The 15,027-nt window shown below is 39.0% G+C and overlaps 1 protein-coding gene across 1 annotated transcript in view; it reads right to left on the minus strand.

Moving 5' to 3' along the window:
* LOC139709880 (solute carrier organic anion transporter family member 4A1-like) overlaps positions 1 to 15,027 on the minus strand; it is a 57,671-nt gene that overhangs the window by 10,287 nt on the left and 32,357 nt on the right. The window contains exons 2-7 of the mRNA XM_071621834.1: positions 9,527 to 10,054; positions 7,181 to 7,489; positions 4,883 to 5,090; positions 4,074 to 4,173; positions 3,428 to 3,549; positions 291 to 542 (exon numbers count right to left, since the gene is read on the minus strand). Of these exons, the coding sequence (XP_071477935.1) occupies positions 291 to 542; positions 3,428 to 3,549; positions 4,074 to 4,173; positions 4,883 to 5,090; positions 7,181 to 7,489; positions 9,527 to 9,895 (1,360 nt within the window). The 5' untranslated portion in view covers positions 9,896 to 10,054. The remainder of the gene's footprint in view (positions 1 to 290; positions 543 to 3,427; positions 3,550 to 4,073; positions 4,174 to 4,882; positions 5,091 to 7,180; positions 7,490 to 9,526; positions 10,055 to 15,027) is intronic.

Genomic DNA, 15,027 nt, shown 5'->3' on the forward strand with positions numbered 1-15,027 from the left:
ATATGCTTTTAACGAAGCATACCTTTTGGAGCAAGTTAAATCAAATCAAATCAAATCAAATCAAATCAAAACAAAACAAATCAAATCAAATCGAATCGAATCGAATCGAATCAAATTAAATTGTCAGGAAATATAATAAAAACGAGTCAAATCAATATCAAATAAAGCCATTTACAGACATCGCAACGAGTTGAATCAAGTCGATTCAAATCGCTATCGAATAGTGCCTGTTCAACTCCGGTAAGATCAAATGAAATGATATCAAAATCAATATTACTCTGACCCCTTACCCGCCAAAATGGCTGCCTGGCCCGACGTCAGGTTGAACTGCGACTCCATGTACTTTGGGCCGAAGACGCCCACGGCGACTAGGATGAAGGTCTCGCAGGCCGTGGAGATGTTGTTAAACATAAATGGCAGGTTCTTGATCAGCATCCACAAGGCGCGGGGAAACTGGGCGATCGACCCCCAGCCGGTCTTCGTCTCAAACTCCATCCCACGCTGGGTCTCGTGCTTGCGCTGGGCGAAGACTTTTTTCCCGCCTTGTGGGTATTTAAAAAAAGGTTTTTTTAATATATTAATAAGGTCTTCTTTATCCAGGGTAGCCTCTTCAGTGTTGCCACTGCTCTACCAGAGGGTCCTACCATTATAACCACCCTAACGTTGCCCGGTACCCATTTATACACCGGAGTCGAAAGGGAAATGGTGGGTAAAAACATCTTCAGGTGTGAGTTTCTTCAATTTGTCTCCCTCTACAAATTTAACAATACCGATCTGTACAGATCAGCAGTTGCGATCTTAACAAATTCACATTGTAGAGGGAGACAAATTGAAGAAACTCTCACCTGAACCTTCACCCCTCTGAATAATATCTTTCTTTCATTCAAAAACATCTTGTCCAAGGACGTAAGCGCTGGGAGGGAATCGAACTCGGGTCCTCCGATTGGGGATCGGGAGTCTTATATCCACTGTAATCATAATACCACAGCGCCCCCATAGTTTTTAAGAGTAGCAATAAGGATTTCGTTATGCCTGCAAGCTGAATATTATCAGTCACTTCGAGCTTGTTTCCATATTACGTGAGAACAGGAAGGGGGCAAGGATTGTTATCATTTAATGTGAAGACTAAATACTCTGTAGATCTCGATCTAGACCCTAAATGAATTCGGTATTGGTCAATTTTCGATGAATTTTCTATGTTCAAATCGCTGGCTTTGAGCCATGTTTCTTTCGGGGAACTTATACTCCCACAAGCATCTGCTTCTTTGTAGGTTTATTTTTTTATGATCGATTTATCCGTCATGAATGTAATGTACTTCAGAATGATTTTAGTTGATTTTTTTGCCATGTAAATGCTATTTGTATACACTGAACTTATAACTTATAATTCATGTGTTACTTAAATTGTCATGGATAGATGTTGCAAACACAACACTGTATGATTTGTGTGGAAACGTAATAAATATGATAAATGAAATGAAAATGAAATGTTTGGAAGCTGCATGGGAGTGATTAGCGCATAATTACACTTACGTATACTACATTATGTGTGCATAAGTATGCGAATGTGAATTGCGAAAGACATAATCAGTCAGATCGCAGCACGTATGCTAATGATCCGATCCGGCAAGATTTATTCAGCACTCTCGTTGACGATCTTTGCGTTCGAAAGGTGTCTCGTACGTGCGAGATTTTGCGAGAGTTTGACAGGGCTATGGTTTTCACAGTGTAGCGACTTGTACATAAATTCACCATGGCTACAAGTCACGGTAAATTGTCCTCCAGACTTTGATCTTTATTTTCATACCATATTTGCGTATGATATCGGTTCTTATCATGACGATATAATCAGTTGAATTTGTGTAAATTTTACCTGCTTTTCACGGAAGATTTTGTCGTCTAAAGCTCGTTTTTGATTCCTGACCGGATTAAGAAACCGTTGTTTCTGATTTTGGCTTTTTCGTAGAGAGGAAACTTACATGCTCATCATATATTTGAATCAAGGAGACGCAAGCATGATTTATACTAGTTTTCCGTTTTCAAATGTCTGTAAAATTCACTCTTAAGCCGGAAGTATGCTCCACACAAAGTGTACAGTGGCGCGAAAGAGCTCTCTCATTGGACAGTATTTGCATTCAGCACTTGAACTTGGCTTGAGCTACACGCGTGCCCGTATGCAAGCATGCGCTATGCACGCACGTGGCATGAAACCGTAGCAGCGTAATGACGCCAATGCAAGCGCTGAATGCAAGCGCTGTCCAATGAGAGAGCTTACTCTTGAGATTGCACGGTTTCAAGCTGACCAGCACTGACATCGATGTATATTCTACTGGTTCCTGACCGGATTTAGCAACAAATTGTCAAGATATTTACATGGATACAAAGATTAAGAGATGGACTACCAAATAGTGCATTTTCATCGAGACGCAAGGTGAATGTGGTATTCTTTTGACGTCTTGAACGTGTACTACACGAATTACTTTTTTCATCATTTTTCAAGCTCAAATTACGCTATTACATTTTTCATTTACAATAATTTGAGTAACATGTGACGATAGCTTACATATTTTCCTTGAATTTGATACCAAATTTGTGAATATAAGGTGTATTTTTGTTGCCGAAAGCCCAAGGACAAAATCCCCTACCGCAGCTCATTTCGTATGTAAGAAGCGAGCGGGCTTGCATACGAGTTGAATAAATACGAGCGAATTATCGGGTGCTGCGGTCTGACTGTAATGCGGGATATATTGCACGGTTGATTGACCAATCATATTACAGAATCCACAGTCGCTGCTAATTCAGTATCACCTCAAAGAGACAGACAATAGATCACTGAGCAAAAATACAATAAGAGTATTAAAAACTATTGCCACTAATCAAACACAGATTGCACGTCGCGTTCAGTATAGTTTGGTTTTACTCGTATAATGACGGTGCCTTTGAACTCACCTTTTTTCCTTCTCTCTCTTTCTCTTTCCCTCTCTCAGTGTCGCACACAAAATTCATCAATCTATTCATCTATCCATCCATTAATCTATCTATCTATCTATCTATCTATCTATCTGTCTATCAGTCATTATCTATCTATAAGATATCTATCTGTATAGATCTATCTATTTATCTATCTATCTATCTATCTATCTATCTATCTATCTATCTATAAGATATATTTATCTACCTGTATATATCTATCTATCTATCTATCCCTCTTTCTTGCTATCTAGATGTAGCCATTTTTCTGTCTAACCTATCGAACTACTTTGATAAAGTCATACTATATGTTTGTACATACAGTACACACACACACCGATTGCTTGCTCGTTAACCAGATTGCATGAAATATTCTCTGTCGATTTCGTTTAGTCTAGAATGCACGATAACAATCTCTGGTAGGAACGAAATTGGGTGGGTCGTCGTAGCAACCAACCTGGAAGCGAACGCGGGAAGGCGAGGAATGGGATTACGATTGAGAATGAGATTCCTGCAGCCACGATGAAGCCCAGCCACCACGCTCCGACCCAAGTTGGACTTGAAGGATCAATGTCAAGTCTAACGTCATCACAAGATAAGAGAGAGAAAGAGCATGTGTGTATGTGTGTGTGAGAAAGAGAGAGAGAGAGAGAGACAGACAGACAAAGAAAAAGAATATTCCATATTTCCATTAAACAAAGATTCATGAACATTATAGATCATTGTCATTATCCCCTCCATATTTCATTTATGTTTTCATTTCGTTTTATTTCATTTCCACCACACACATGATTACAACATTTGAATATTCACATAAATAAAACGACAATGCAACTAAACAAACTATGAACAGTGATATATAATATCTTTAACTTCAAGACAAATACCGACAAAATATCATAAACAACTACCATAAGATACTATAAAATCATCAATTATTAACTTCTTTTCTACTTCAATATCATAATTATCATTACCATCTTCAGGTCATGCTATCGCCTTTGCGTTTAACGCTATTTTAATCTCCATTACTTAGTATTCATTTAAGACTTTGATTCGTCACATGTTTTTGAGGTAATAAAGGAAATAACAGACGCACTTACTCGTTGGGATCTTTTCGTATATCCACGTATAAACCTAGCAATATTCCACCGATGATATAACCAGCCGCCGGACCAAGAATGGCCATAGATTTAAATATACCTGGAATGAATCGAAGACAAAAAAGAAATAACATGGAAGCTTACAAACTTAGAAACACTGAAAGTGAATAGAGGAAAAAGCAAATCAGTTAACTATCAACAAGACGAGTGAAGACTATGCAGGATTTATATTTTTCTTCCAACACTTACTCTAACATCAAATAATTACACTTGCATAGCAAATGAGTATTTTAAAAAAATGTAAAACAGCAGCCTCAAAATTTTCTAGCGATAAAAATTTTGCCTTCTAATTGGAACGCGTTTCTGATATTATCTAAAATCTACGCATTACACTGTTGGTAGTTCATATTGACCTACAATGCATTTGGAAGCCAGGATTCATGGTTACACGTGCAATACGAAGACTTTTGTTTTATCTGGTGAACGCCAGAGGTGTACCATAATTTGCCCATGCACAGCGGTGACATTGCTTGGACTTTAGAAATTATTCCTTTATAATCCGGCAACAGTGAAATAACTAAAAACTTCGAAAGGAAAGTTTGCGTTATGGAAATAACTTACCTTCCCACTTACAAGGAATATTACCTCCCCCCCCCCAAAAAAAAAAAGTAGGTAAAATGCTTTATACTTCCATCTTTTTGTTTTCATCACGATTGAGGCAACATCTTAATACACCAATCCTCGAGGGTCTGCTGACATAGTGACAATAGAGGGCCTCCTACCTTAAAGAAAGGAGAAAATTGTCTTACCTATATAGATACCGGAAGCCGCCGAAGACACATTTTCGTCGATGTACGTAATGCCGAGCGTGTAGAGGGGCGAGGCTCCGATCCCGTGAAGCACCTGGGCAAAGATGAAGACTCCGTAGTAGCTCGTGAGACCCTCGTTGAGGGTGGACATATCCTCGCATGGACCGAAGTCTGGCCGGTTTGGGTCGCACATTTCAAAATCGGCGTTCTATACCCAGGTGCAGAGAAGAAGAAGAGGAGGAGGAGGAGGAGGAGGAGGGAGGAGAGAGAGAAGAAGAAGGAGGGAGAGGAGGAGGGCAAGGATTAGGAGGGGGAGGAGGAATAGAGGAGGAGGAGGAGAAGAAGAAGGAGGAGGGGGAGGAGGAAGAGGAGAAGGAGGAGGAGGAGGAGGAGGGAGGAGGAGGGAGGAGGAGGAGGGAGGAGGGGAGAAGGAGGAGGAGGAGAAGGAGGAGGAGGAGAAGGAGGAGGGAGGAGGGGAGAAGGAGGAGGAGAAGAAGGAGGAGGGGGAGGAGGAGGAGGGGAGGAGGAGGAGGAGGGGAGAAGGAGAGGGGAGAAGGAAAGTAGTAGGAGGAATGGAATAAGGAAAATAAAAAGAAGATAATGATAATAAAGAAGAAGAAGACAATGTTGAGACATTTACCGATATCAGATTAATTCCATGTATGAGGATAATACCTATTACCAGATAATTAGATTATACAGTTCGACCTCAATTATCCGCCCATGTCGAGACCGGCGCTCATCCGGATAAGCGAATTGGCCGGACATGGGAGACACGATGTTAATGTACATAGCTGCCGTCCAAGCTGCCGTCCCAGTGCACTGGCAGCTAGGCAGGTAGCGTACCCCGCAAAACTGCGCCATGATTTACTGACAAGTTTTCCATCCATGTTCTTATGGTGACTTTATAGATCAGGGGCCCGTTTCATAAAACTTGTCATTATTAACAAGTTGTCATAGATGTGACAAGCTACTGAAATCCTTGCATCTGATTGGCTGAGAGCAAATTTGTCATAGAATTGTGGCAGTTGTCACTGATGACAAGTTTTATGAAACGGGCCCCCAGGGGGGCGTTTCATCAACGAGTTCGTCGGGGGTTTTCACCGACGAATTTGCTATCAGCCAATCAGACGCAAGGATTTACACTGACAACTGTTAAAAGCTAATGAAATCCTTGGTCTGATTGGCTGATAGCAAATTCGTCGGTGAAAACTCCGACGAACTCGTTGATGAAACGCCCCCCAGGACTACTTACTTTTACGATGAAAATGTGGTGTGAATTTATGTTAGTTCTGTCGGAAATATTGTAGGTAAATCGTGTCAGTTTTGTAGAAATTTTTAATTGAGTCACTGTTTTTTTCTCAATTTTTGGATGAAAAAAAAGTCCTTCACTGTGTGAACGCGTCCGGATAATAGAGGTTTCCGGATAAAAAGGAGGCCGGATAATCGAGGTCGAACTGTAATTGAAACGCTCGGTGTAACGCAAATAAATCACTGGAGTGTCGAATCCATTGTAGTAACTTTTTTATTTTTATGAGCTATAAAGGGGGTTCATAAAATGAGAAATGACAGCTCCAATCGATATTGATCTATGAAAAATGAAAGAAAAATATGTGATTGTGGGTTTATCAACTCAGGTCTTTCAAAATATTTTGTTTAGTTATTTCAGTTATAAAAGCTGTAAGGAATGTTGGTTTGAACACGTATTGACGTATAAATGTCAGTATGATATCTACTGTAGCCGAAGTTTTCTACATATAATGAATATGATTTATATAATATATTCTAAAATATTTGTTTTTTCTTAGTACATTCTGTCTTCGTAGCATATGCTATTCTATCGACGTTCTTTCCCTAAGAGGCCCATATTCTACAAGCTCAGTCTTTTTAGTGGGTCCCTCCATTTTTTCGCAGTTTGCATCTATTGTTATTTCATTATCATCACTTCAGCTTTTCGTGACAATGTATAATTACTTATAAGGTTCCACAATTGTTCTATACTCTTCTCTATACTGCTTTGTTTTGCTTATGAAACCTTGGGCTATTCTTTGTTATTAAAGAAAGTGAAATGTCTATGTTCTCGTCGAAAAAATGAAATGAAATTAAATCAAATTAAAATAAGATTAAATTGAATTAAATTGAATTAAATCAAATTAAAATGAGATTGAATTAAATTAAATTAAATCAAATCAGATTAGATTAAATTGAATTAAATCAAATTGAAATGAATTGAATAGAATTGAATTGAATGCTAATGTCTCTTTGGCTTAGGTCATTCTTGTTAACTTTAGATCTTACCTGGTACTGGTAGTCCCCCGTTATATAATGCGGAAGCGTGAATATGAGAGACCCCACACCGAAGATGAGTGCACCTATGCCCAGCCAGATGGGTTTGTGCGCCTTCTCGCCGAAGTACGTGACGAAGATGATGATGACCATGACGGTGAAATCGTAGCTGCTCGAGATCAGACCGCTTTTGACGCTGGGGAAGCCGAATCGTCGCTCGAGCGTGGTGATGACCACGTAGACGAGCCCGTTGACGGTCATGCCCTGGGCGATGACGAACACGGAGAGGAAGAATGTGTAACCGACGATGTTGTTGCAGCACTGCGAAGAAAAAAAAAGACAGATTCAAAGAATGTGTACTCACTATGAGCTGTACGATTTATTACTGAATAAAAAAATCCCGAATTTCTAATAATTATTATAAACAATACACGAATGAATATTAATATAACAGTTGGGCAATTATGTAACAAAAATTGGTCGAGATGCTCATATCCGGCAGAGAGTATGACATTTTACATCCAAGGATATTTTGGGGTGCTAATTTAAAAAATTGCCGGATCCAAGCGATCTGATCGCTGGGTCGGCTGCCAGTTTGATTTCCAATATGGCCGCCGTTGCGAAATATCTTAAGATCCCTAACTTGGATTCTATAGTGACCTGTAGCACCAAAGTTTGGTGCACAAGAGCGTTTCAACATGTTAATTTCAATGACGGATTAATCTGAAGTGTCTGACAAACATCGAATGGCCGCTATTTTGAATTCCAATATGGCCGCCACGACGAAATGTTTGAAATCCCTATCTCGAGTTCTAAATGACAAGTGACGCTGAAATTTGGTGCAAACAGGCATTTTAACATGTTGGGTTAAAACTAGAATAGTGTGATGTGTCTGACAAACGCTATGTCCGTCATTTTGAATTCCAATACATCTGAAAAGATTAATGTCACGACTAATTTTCACGGGGCATGCCAAAAAGTGCAGCAGAAATAAAGCATAATGCACTCAATAAATTACAAACGCGTGCTCAATCAGGTAGCCTAATTTACAAACCCTAGCTTTAGGGATTTTCAACACTCCGACGTGGCAACTATGTAGGAAAATTCAAATTGGCTGCCGTGCAGCTTGTCAGACATGTCAAATCAATCTGTTAACAGTCAACATATTACATGCTTTTATGTATCAAATTTCAATGGCCTATGTCATTAAAAAGGGAAGATAGGGATCTCTAAATGTTTTGTGATGACGACCATATTGAAATTCAAAATGGCGGCAGACTCAGTGGTCAGATCTCTTGGATCCGGCAATTTTTTTTTTTTTTTAATCAGCGTCTCAAAATGATCCTATATTCAAAATTTCATAGACTCCGCCGGATGTGAGTATCTTTTTTTTCACTTTATCTGCCCCACTATAACAATATATCTATCACAGAATTTCATAAGAAGATCCTGAATTATACGATACATTTATATAAGTGCACGCTCACCCACATACATGTATGCATGAATGCGTATATTAAGTTCATTGCGTTTATCACTAGTGGTTAACTGCATATTGTAATGAATCTGTATCTTCTTTGTGCAATGAGGTTTAAATTATAAAGATCATTTATTCACTATATCTATAAAGAAAAACGCGAAGACCCTTCAGACAATTATTGCATTTTTCGTGCGAAAAAAAAAAACATTTTGGGGTATTCAAGCCAAAGTGAACTATCTTGGTCTTCAAGGCGCAGCATAATCATTTTTTTTTTGCCACAAAATCAGCTCCATGTTAATTTAGCTGGGAAATGTTTCATTTCTACGCATATTTGCCTTGGTATCTATAGTCGATACCATTTCTTGCTGACTATTGCTAGTCCCCCCGAGGAGAACCAAGAAGGATTGGCACCTCAGGCCAGTATTAGGAGTGTGCGTGTACGTCAGGTGAATGACGGAAGGCTGATGTAGACAATCTGAAAGACCATTATTTTTGCACCGGCTTGCACCCTGCCCTTTTGCGAGTGGCGAGGTGGGTTTTTTTTTTAAATTGTGATGATCTTATACAGAACCTTCATTTCATGTCCTGCTTGAAGCACAGACCATTCTATCTCTTGATAGAGAGGATGACACACAACCGTGGTCAGCTATAACTTATTGCAAGTAAAAACCACCTGATTGCAAAGCTTGCGTGCCGCCGAATGAGCCACCTTGCCACCCTTACGATATAAAGTATCAACCCATCTTGAGAACAGTCAAGGACAGTGGAGAAATTTCTCCTGAAGTTACAAAATTAAGCCAGTATTATCAAATCGTGTGAGATTAATAGCGGAGTGTCTCGAAATCTATCGAGCAGTATTTGTAGAGGAGTTTAAATACCTGTACACAGTTTGGTCGCCATTTGTACCAGCCACAGTCTGGGTTGTCATCTTCGTCGTCATTGACGCCATCGGACGGCGTCGAGACGTCGTTCTTGGGAGGTAACTCCTCGTTCGGCGAGGCAGCAGCACCGTTTGTCGTCGACGTCCCATTGGCAACGGCCGTGCCGTTAGCCTCGGGGTGGTGAGCGTTCCCGTTGGTTTCGGTGTGCTTGACGGCTCCGTTGTCGAGCGAGGTCTCGAGCTCGACATGGAGGGGGTTGTCGAAACCCTGTATCTCGTTGTCGAAATTCGTCTGCGTTCCGATGGTCGACGGCGGTCGCAGGAGAATGCGATCGTCGGCGTTATTGCTTTTGTAAACGCCGTTCATAATGTCTCAGTTCTGTCTGGGTTTACGGACGATCTGTGGTCGATCGGTGGGTGACAAGTTCAATCCTACAAATACAACGATTGCTCCAAAAATCATTTCCCTTCCTTCTTGTTAGTATCCATGAGTACTCTTGGCACTGATTGAGGAAGAGATGTTTTTCTGTTGAAGAGAGAAATGTAAAAGGAGAGAAGGGTGAAAATGGTTTAACTGATTAAGTATTGATAACAGCACTATATAAAAAAAGAGAAAAAATGGCATGACATGTCCGAAGATCGAAAAGAACCTTATCGTTTTAATTATCACGCGGGCATGTCGAGGGGGGGGGGAATAACAATCGATGGTTGTCCCCCAAAAAGAGTGCTAAGTAAAGTTTGCAGCGTTATGTAAACAACGGTTTCAGATTGGTTATTGAAATTTTCATTATCATGTATTTGCGGAGCTAGTGTTGTAGGATATAGGGGTATCCATTTCGTAGTGGTTTGAAATTATTGTAAAAGTAGCAGAAAAAAGAGGTTTACAGGGTAGGTGAATTCAAAAGAATGTTGTAAGAATGTTCCTCATGTTACGATTACAAGGACCTGCTTTCTAATAGCTACGACATTGCCATCTCTACGGCTTTTCCTCACACGTTTTACGCCAGAACTCGGGAGAAACATAAAGCCCTCTGCCCATACATGGGTTTTACGAGCAAAATAGAACTCGGATATCACGCTGCTATATAGACATACTGGGCAGTCACAACTTTACCACCGTGCTCCAATGAAAATACTAAGATACAATGTAGTTATAGAATTTCTAGACGCGTTTTGGATTGAGGAGTGCAAAATTCTTATTTCCTGATTCTAAGGTACACGCAAAAGCAGTACGTGAATGTCATGTATGTTTTGGTATAGGTATCTTCGTTCTTGTGAAAGATAGGGAGGTGTGTCATATAGGTTTAATATTTGCTAGGTAGAAGAGCCCAGGTGCCTTCCAGACAAAGGTGCCTTGCAGATAAAGTTGCCTGAGATATTCAGGAACATTGGCCAATATCCATTATTACCTGTCACATTTAGTCAGCCGATTCATAAACCTGTCTATTCGTTCCTTACCCCAACCAAATCAAAGACCCCCAACACCAATCTGTAAAGATAATACAAACAGTGACAAATATATACCAATTGTATGGTAGGAAGGAGGTATACTGAAGTTTACCTGGGAACTGATTGCAGATATCATCTAGACCTTAATCATGGACTGTATCCGTAGTATTTACCTTAACTCCTGAAGAGGGGTACAATAAGATAATTACCAGCATTGGGGGAGGGGGAGTGATGGGAGGGGCGCTGTATCCAGTCCTGGCTGCATATACTCGATATACTCGATATATACAAGTCACTGAACTTAATGCAACCGGGGCTAAGACAACCTGATTGTAACAGATAGAAATGGACCAAAACAGACATTATCTACTCGATTATCATCCTCTTAATACAGCAGTATCTTGTGATAACCGGACGGTTTGATGTTTGTGGACAAAGGTCAATGGTTAAACCGGAGATTACAATCAGAAACAGCAATCAACAACACAACACAAACCTTCAAGCAACACATAACACAAATCGTGTCATGTGTTTTCCTCGCGAAAAACCAACAAAGATCACACCATGGATATCTCATACAGGAGACCTGCTACTGATGGTGCGTACAGTTAGGGTGATGGAAAGAGTAATGCTCCACCTCCCTGGTGTGTGCGAAAATTATGTTGTCTGTCTATTTTAAGATAGGGAAACTTCCACTGACAAAATGATGATATATTGAACATTGACAGGAAATAATAATGAAAACCCTTTCGTTGCAAGTCATCCCGATATCATGCTCTTATTATTACTTTGTATAAGATGGGATCCCATAACCTCATTGTTATCCATCAAATCGAGACAGTTGACATGATTGATGGTCAGATTAAATGTATGAACCACGTATTGATATACAGATCTCAAGGAGGGGGAAAAAATCAGTCGAAGTTATCATAACTTCATTGTACAATGTAGTGTTCCACTGGTTCTCTTCATCCACACATTGCTTTGTGGTCACTGTTTCTTCGTGTGTTCTTGTGCTTCGTTTCATTTCTTTACCCTTTTTTTTGGGGGGGGGGGGGGGGGGGAAGGGGGGAGGAGCCGGGGGTGGTCTAAATTTTACTCAAAAACTGTAAGAGACTCTACATTTACAGTCAATTCATGTTCTTTGGATTCGATAGAAGAGCGAGTACAAGCCGTATTCTTGTATCATATATATATATATATATATATATATATATATATATATATATGTATATATATATACATATATATATATATATACATATATGTATATATATATATATTGTACACACGCACATATATATATATATATATATATATATATATATATATATATTATATATATATATATATTTGTTCAACGTAATCAAACGCATCTCGAACATGAAAAGCGCACTGAATTTCCTTTAAATACGCCTGGAAATAGGTATCACTTCTTTGGTCACGTGATTTGCACATGGCTGAGAGAGAGAGAGAGAGAGAGAGAGAGAGAGAGAGAGTAAGTGAGAATCGATCATTTTCAAGCTAATTTTGTAGATGATAGTTCCTCATAGATGATTTGGGATAAAACTAGGAGATAGAAATTGAACTGTCACAATCTTTGTCATGTGATTAGTACGTTGCTAAGAGACACACAGAGAGAGAGAACGACCGTGCCATTTATCATGATTGCAAGGGAATTTGCAAAAGAACCCAGTGGGGTAGAACCGTTAGTTCAGAAGAGGATATTCATAATATGAACGTCACGCCATATTTGAGAAATTCGCATTGTATGTGTGTACACTGGGTGTTGTAAAATGCGTCAAGGCACAAAGGTCGACTTGGGGCTCACTGAGCATGAAAGCAAACAAAAATGTATGACGATATTGATGACAGAGTCGAAAGCCTGGTCAAATATTGGCTGGCCGCGCATGCGCACACACATTTGGAATTCCAGGCATATGTTAATTCTGCGGCTTGGAAGTGTGTGCTTTCTTCATTTGCAAAACAAACAAGGATGTGTATTACATGTAAAAAAAAAAAAAAAAAAAAATCAATCCCCGTTTACGATAAGATCTACATCGCTGGCGTTGCGGGACGAGGTATATACCACAATGAATCAGCAAGTGCGCATTTTGACACAACGTTACGAAAGAAATGTGTATGCTGAAACGACAATAAAGATCTGAGTAATACTGAATAATTTAATTCCCGTTTTGATTGTTGATTTTCATTATCAGTGATTATGTGATTTATACACACTACCGATGAACAGACACACTAACCTTCTCGCTTTATTTTTACGCATGTGAATGTGTTCATTGTTTTCTTGGTCCGGGAGGATTTGCGCAACAAAATATTTTTGCTTTGGTTTGTTTAATGGAAGGAATAGTAAGGTTGGCGATTTGTTGTTAATGAGTTAAAGGTATATCTATTTTCCATTTGCAGATGAAACAAAAACCCAGCTCTAGTGCTTCAAAATCGTTGTAAAATGTGACTTATGGATAGAAACAACCAATGTAAAAATTTGAATCAGCATAGTGTGAGCGATGGTTATGATAAAAATCTTTCTAGACTAAACCGTCTACAGTTATTGTTTAGTGGGAAAACATAATGACATCTCCTTATATTTCAGGCTTTATTACAAAATTTTTATATGGTAGGATGTTTTGTGATACAACTGACCTATACACATTACATCAAATGTGATATGTCGAACATTTTTGAATCACTGCTCTCAATGGTAAACAATACTTTTAAAAGAAAACAAAGTCTGAAAACAAGCAACAACAAGAATAAATGATCTCTAGAATTCCAAATATGCCGAGAATAGAAATATCACTAACAACGATTTCTAGAATTGTTTATAACCCAACAATTCAGGTCCTTGTATAATTACTGTCATGAATTATTCAATTATTGAAAGTCTTAGAGGCAGCATTTCCATTTTTACTATATTGCACATAAATGAGACCGCATGTCACAAATCACAACTATCTGTTTCCATGTTATTGTGTATATCGTACTGTATTGTATTGCCATGTACAATTTTGTATTAATTGTACTTATATATTCCGTTTTAAGCTTTCGTGCTCTGTAAAATGCAGCCTTACGTTGTGTCTATTATTTATGACCCACACTCTTGAAATATCCATCGTTTGTAAATCACTTTTTTTTTAAACAAATATATCTCAATATCTTTTGTTAGTTCCGAAGTGGTAACTGATCAAACGTGGCTGGCCTTGAAACAATTTGATTTAAAATAAGGCAGTTTACATGTGCGCTCAATGCTGTTAAAAAAAAAAAAAACCAATCAAACAAAAATAAAAACATAGTAAGAGTGTATGAAAAGACCAATCAAAATCACGCTTTTTAACGTCCGCTATTATACCTTAAAATCGAGGTTTCGAGGATTGGCTGTTGAGATTTTTGCCCACGTTGCGTGTGTATAAAATAGGACCTACATTCCAATTTAACCGTTATCACAATACAGCTAAATGGCGAGGACATGGTCTATTGTTGAAGATGGAGAAAATGCCATGTTTCTCAAGATTACGAACTCTTGAGGACTCGTGTATAGTCACACACATTTTGTATATTATTTTACGCATTTTCGTTTCCACCACGTTCATTCACGCAACAATAATCATGTCAACAAAGAAAGAACAAAAGAATACACAAATTTTTGTGCTATCAAACAAGTGACTATAATGCATCAGGGATATTTTTACGACTGTTAATTCACACTTACATGATTGTACAGCTGCAGTAGATGTAATCAGAACTCGTTTCGATTTGCCGTAAGGCTGGTCAAAACCAGTGATGCTCGTGTGTTATTCCACTGTACGACAGACACCAACTTGTGTTAAAATAATCCTTTACACCCGATTACTACGCCACGGCGCGTGTAGATCCGAAGTCGGTTTATCGCGAAATGTCGGTCAGTGAATATACACGCGTGGCGTTCAGTGCTCCATACTGAGCTAGCTGTAGTCTGCCTTTCAGATGAAATGTTCTTTTTTTTTATAGTTCCACTCATATTCCATACCGTGTGTATACCTGTACAAGCGT

The sequence above is a fragment of the Diadema antillarum genome, unplaced genomic scaffold (assembly GCF_040938485.1).
Source record: "Diadema antillarum isolate AM-2024a unplaced genomic scaffold, OU_Dant_1.0 seq00001476_RagTag, whole genome shotgun sequence".
In the NCBI taxonomy this organism is placed as follows: domain Eukaryota; kingdom Metazoa; phylum Echinodermata; class Echinoidea; order Diadematoida; family Diadematidae; genus Diadema; species Diadema antillarum.